Here is a 5,932-nt window from a genome sequence, read left to right as displayed (position 1 = left end):
TCAGGTAATAATGTCCTATCGACACCATTAATCCCAAATTTACTACACACGCTCTTACTTTCTTCACCTAAATCTCTATTGGGAGCACCACCTCAAAACCTCCACCACCATAAAACCTGACTGTTACCTAACTGGCACCACCACGTAATCGTGCAGTCCCCGTTTGTATTCTCCTCCACATAACCACCTCTGACACCGCGACTCAACCACCAAGTCGCCACCACTATAGCACCACCACTGTACCACTACAGCACCGCAACGACACCGCGTCTGAACAGTGGTGTTGCCGAAGCACCATCAACCCACCAACCCCGCCCTACCACCAGATTTTTAAGAGATGAGATGGATGGAATTTCAGATTATGTTAAGGGAGAGAGGGGGAAATCAGATCAGAGAGAGAGAGAGTTAATATAAATCCTTTTATTTTTTGCTTTTGTACAAAACAATCCCTCATTAAAAGTTCTTTACACAATACCACTTAAGAAGGTGGAATGACAAAAATACCCACATGTACAAGGCACATGACTATACTTAACCAAAAAATCTAACTGGGTTAGAATTAAAGGACATAACGTGCAGGATTTTGAAACGTTAAGAACAAAACCAGTCAATTTTGAAGTCAAAGGACACCGCCTGAAATTTGGTACATACATAAATGACAAAACTTGTAATTTACTCAAAAAAAAAGAGTAAAATGCACGGATAGTCCCTGTGGTTTTGTAAAATAACATCTATAGTCCCCAACCTTTGGAAATTACATTGGTGCTCCCTGTGGTTTGATAGTTTGTTACTCGGATAGTCCCTAGAGTGGATGAAGGTTAGTTTTCTCAGTTAAGTGGATGTGAAATGACAAAACTACCCTTACTATTAAATATAATAACTTAAACGTTAATAGAAATATATATATTTTGATTATTTATTTAATCAAGTGGGGCCCACCATCCTTATCTTCGTCAACCCAACCCACCCCCAATATAACCCTCACCAATCAACACTCTTCGCCAGTCCGAATCGCTTGAAGAGGGAGGAGAAATGGCCGTGAAGAGGCTGTCAAAGACATCAAGGCAAGGACTTGTTGAGTTCCAGAACGAAGCCATGTGTATTGCCAAGCTTCAACACCGTAACCTTGTGAAACTTTTGGGATATTGTGCTCAAGGAGACGAAATGATGTTGATTTATGAATACATGCCCAACAAAAGCTTGGACTATTGTTTATTTGGTTAGGCTTTCTCAAGATTATATAAGACCACAAATCTATTTAAACATTAAACCATGTATTACGAAGTAACAATATATTGAAATAAAACTTGTGGCAGATGAAAACAACTCCTTGTTACTTGACTGGCCTCGACGCTTCCGCATCATAAATGGGATTGCTAAAGGACTTATGTATCTCCATCAAGATTCCAGCCTTAAGATAATCCATAGAGATCTAAAAGCAAGCAATATTTTGCTTGATTACAATATGAACCCGAAAATATCAGACTTTGACTTGGCTAGAATGTTCAAAGAATATGAGATTGAAGCCAATACAAACAAAGTTGTGGGTACACTGTAAGTATCTATCACTCTCACTATTGATTATACTTTAGATAATTACTCGGCTCCCAATGTGTTATGTGTTTTAGGGGTTACATATCTCCGGAGTATGCAGCAAATGGGAATTTCTCAGCAAAATCAGATGTGTTTAGCTTTGGTGTTTTGGTGCTAGAGATTGTGAGTGGGAAGAAAAACAGAGGATTCACTTATCAAGGTCACCAGGATAACCTTCTTGGGCATGTAAGTTTAGTTAAAAGAATATAATCTCATAATCTGGAAATACCGCCTGAATTTTTATATGTGTGATTTAGGCATGGAGACTCTACAAGGAAGACAAGCCACAGGAACTGGTTGATGCTGCCTTAGGGGACTCATGGACTGCATCTGAAGTGCTTCAAGCAATACATGTTGGTTTATCATGTGTGCAAAACCATGCAGACGATAGACCAAATATGTCTTCTGTGGTTCACATGTTGAGTGGTGAGGGTGCATTGCCTTTTCCAAACCAACCTGGCTATTATGCAGAAGTGACTAAGCATGAAGTTGAGTCATCCTCAAGCATGACACAACCTTCGGGTTCAGTCAATGAAGTCACAGTTTCATAAGTAGATGCTTGGTAATTTCATACAAGTCCACTTCTCAGTGAGTGGTATACGAAATATGGATTCTACTTCAATTAAGTTTCTATCAACGAAGTATGGATGATATTATTAGATTATCGTTTATTAAAGTATAAACCTTCTAGAAAACTTATAATTATTTGCAACTTCACTGAGTTCAGTATATATAATTGAGCAGACTTGCAGCACATAGAGTTCCAACTGTTCAATGAAGTGATTTGATTTGTTTGAAAGCCTTACACAAACAAACGGCCCAAGCACATTGATACGACAGTCAAATGTGTGAAGCAACCCACGTTTGAATATTTGTTCTTTGCATTTTTGTTCCCATGTTCTCCCACATAGTTAACTAGTTGATTTAGAATAGTAAGTTTACATTTTAGTTTGCATGTTTAGTAGTAACCAATAACCCACGTTTCCTTTATTGATGATTGTATTTATACCCCTTCATTTAGTGAATGAGGGAAGAAGAAAAATTAGCAAAGACTTGTTCTATGTCTAATTCTTGGAGTCTAACCCGCTCAAAGGGTCACATCGTCTGGTGCTTTCATTCTCGATCATCATGCCTCCCGTACAAGTTTCGAAGAAGGAGGCACAACCTTAGTTGACCGGCTAACGACCCAACAAGAAGCTATTGCCGCCCAACAAGCCTCACACACCATGTCGATGCTTGACGCCATGTGGAGTTTTCTAGCAGTACACCAACAACAACTCTTGGTTTTTTGCACCCGACTCGGCCAAGAACCTCCACCTCCATTGCCCCCTCGACCACCACCCGCCACAACCCTCACTAGAAATGACCCCAAAAACTCACATCCGGCGTGTAGAAGGTGTAGAAACCGGTTGTCGGACAGGTGGTTGTGCAAAATGATTTTGAGTCGCGGTAAGTGTCGGGATTAAGATTGTTGCGGATGAGGGTGACAAAATGTGGTGCGTAGTTTGTATAAAATGACCGGCCAGCGATAATGCTTTTGGATCGGTTGTGGTAAGGGTAACGCTCAAGGGTTGGGCCGGTGGCGGTGGCGGTGGCATGGCTGAATAGGCTTTCTTGTCTTGAGTGATGGTTGCGAACAACTTGTTGGTGAGCTCCAGTTGTTGATGCATAGCAACTTGCATGAATTTGAACCGACCATTGGCTCAAGCAGTAGAGTAGACTGGGCTATGGTCTTGGTGTAATGTGACATAAACTGGATGAATTTATCACATAAAGCTTGAAGAGACCCATTGGTGGATGCAGGTTCTTTCCATGGAGGCATGAGAACGATTGAATAAAAACACTAATGATAGTAACCCGTTAAGCGGGTTAGGCTAACCCTTTGAGCGATTCAAACTATAAGAAACAAGTTAAAGAACAAGACTAATTTTGCTTCAATTTTTTGCTATCTTTAGTTAACTCTAAAACAAACTTTAAATATACTAGAAAATCTGTTAAAAGTTCTATGGTAACATTCTCATCTCAATGACTTAAAATAATATTGTGTGTAATATAACATTATTACACATACATTTATAATAATAATCAATAATACTTTACTGTATACTTTATAATTTTGTAATGCTGGTATTATTTTTTGTGTGAGGTACAAACAAATGACATTTCATGGGTTGGATACACAAGTGGGCTGGATTCACTACTTATATGCAACTGGGCTTTGGAAGGCTATTGGGCTCAGGAGATAAACAATGCTGTTGGGCTCGAGATCTAATATGCGCATATATAAAGAAGTGTTATGCTGTTGTTTTATTGACTTCTCCTCTCAGACAAGTTCATTGTTTTGTATTACTTCACATTCTCTCTCTTCCGTTTTTGCGATTAGGGTTTGTTATCACAGTTTAGTCTTGAATCTGTGAAGGTTAGAATCTGTTAGTCGTAGTGGATTATTAAGTCGATAATCCGTAGGAGTAGTTGAGAGATCATTGTGAGTTCTGTTTCATTTGATTTGTATCAGATCGTAGTTTTTAGGTTTCAATCATATCTTGGTTTGGGTATTTATGTTATCTTGAAGATCTGAGTTCAGATCCATGTTTTGTAACATGGTATCAGAGCTATATTAGCTCCTGGGTTTGAATCATTGGTTCTAGGGTTTCGATCTTCTATCCACTGTGCATCCGTATAGATCTGGGGGTTTCCTGTTGATTGTTGTGGAATCTTGGTAGTTTATCTTCTGCTGATTCCGGATCTGGAAGTTTTGTGTGTGCATCGAAGTTTGTGCTGATAATATCTCTCTCGTGGGGCCTTTAAAGTCGGACGAGTTGAAGAATCTCGTTAGTCTTTGAACCCTAGAAGGTTACAAAGCAAACTAACAGATTTTTGGCATATTTCCTTTGTCTTCTGATCTTATCTTGTAACCCTAGAAGGTTATGAGATAGATCCTGTTCAGTGTTATACGCAACCCTGGGTGAGTTCGTTTCATTCTTGTTTTTTTTTTGTGTGTTATATTGCATTTCACTCTTGTTGTTGAGTCTAGGCATTACTGTTGCCAGGCTAGACGAACCGGTTTTGATTTGGGACACAAAGAGGGCTCACTCTGTTGCATTTTGTGTTGATTTTGGTGTGTCTTCTAGGTCTAGGAGGCTTCTTTGACATAGTTTGCAGAGGTACCTTTTGAGTGATGAGCCTCTGATCTGACTCCCTGTCTTGAATTCGTCGTGTGTGTTTAATTGGTTTGGCGTTTCTGTGCTCTTTGTTGTTATCTGTTGTGATAAGTGGTTCTTGATTTCGTGTTGTTAACTGGTTTGTGTATTGTTCCTTCTGGTTTTCTTGAATTCTTGTTAGTATATAATGGCTGGTCTAGATGGTAATCTTTTTGCAACTCAGATTAGTAAGTTGGATGTTAGTAATCCATTATATTTGCATGCTAGTGATACTGTGAATTTAACTATAACTAGTATAAAGTTAAAGGGAACTGAAAATTACAGGGTATGGGCAAATTCTATAATATTGGCACTTAGGGTTAAAAACAATTATGGTTTCATTGATGGAACGTGTGTTAAATCTGATAATGATGAAGTGCTTGCAGCCAAGTGGGATAGATGTAATTCAGTAGTTTTATCTTGGATGTTAAATTCTATTTCTAAGGATTTATACTTGGGTCATGTTTATTCTAGTTTAGCGTCTGAGGTTTGGAAAAAGTTAAAAGAAATGTACGATAAAGTAGATGGGTCGGTTGTGTTTAATCTTTATCAGAAAAATAACTGTTTTAATCAAGGTGGTTTGAGCGTGTCTGAATATTATCATAAACTGAATATAATGTGGAAATAATTGGATGAAATTTTGCAACTACCTTCTTGTTCCTGTCAAGCATCCACATCTTTTAATAACTTTAATCAAATGATCAAATTGATGCAATTCTTAATGGGTCTGGACAACGTTTATCAAAGTGTAAGAACTAACTTGTTGACAAAGGAAACATTGCCTACTGTTAAAGAGGCGTTTGCCATAGTTTCTAGGGAGGAATCCCATAGAAATTCTGGATATGATAAAAAGGTTCAAACAATTGGTTTTGCTTCTAAGATAAATCAAGGTGATTTTATTAAAAAAGGGAATAAGAGTACGAACCAGTCACTAAAATGTACCAACCGTAATAAGGTTGGTCATTCAGTGGACAAATGTTTTGAAATTATTGGATATCCCTCTTGGATGAAACCAAGAGGGGGACAGGGAAAGAGGGCAGTTGTAACAAATAACAGTTGTGTATCTGAAACTAGTGTTCCTGCTTCTTTAACTGCTGAACAAGTTTCGAGGTTGTTAAGTTTGTTATCAGATAAAAGTA

The 5,932-nt window shown here is 38.4% G+C and overlaps 1 protein-coding gene across 1 annotated transcript; it reads left to right on the top strand.

Annotated features, from left to right (window-relative positions):
- Positions 1-1,032: 1,032 nt before the first annotated feature.
- LOC110907715 (G-type lectin S-receptor-like serine/threonine-protein kinase At4g27290) lies at positions 1,033-2,283 on the top strand. The gene is made up of 4 exons (XM_022152657.2): positions 1,033-1,219; positions 1,317-1,554; positions 1,629-1,779; positions 1,851-2,283. Exons 1-4 carry the CDS (start codon positions 1,033-1,035, stop codon positions 2,142-2,144), a joined length of 870 nt encoding a protein of 289 aa, XP_022008349.2. The 3' UTR covers positions 2,145-2,283.
- Positions 2,284-5,932: the final 3,649 nt, after the last annotated feature.

Source organism: Helianthus annuus, chromosome 14, assembly GCF_002127325.2.
Source record: "Helianthus annuus cultivar XRQ/B chromosome 14, HanXRQr2.0-SUNRISE, whole genome shotgun sequence".
Classification (NCBI taxonomy): Eukaryota; Viridiplantae; Streptophyta; class Magnoliopsida; order Asterales; family Asteraceae; genus Helianthus; species Helianthus annuus.
The sequence above is the reverse complement of the archived record's forward strand: the minus strand, read 5'-3'. Positions and strand labels throughout refer to the sequence as shown.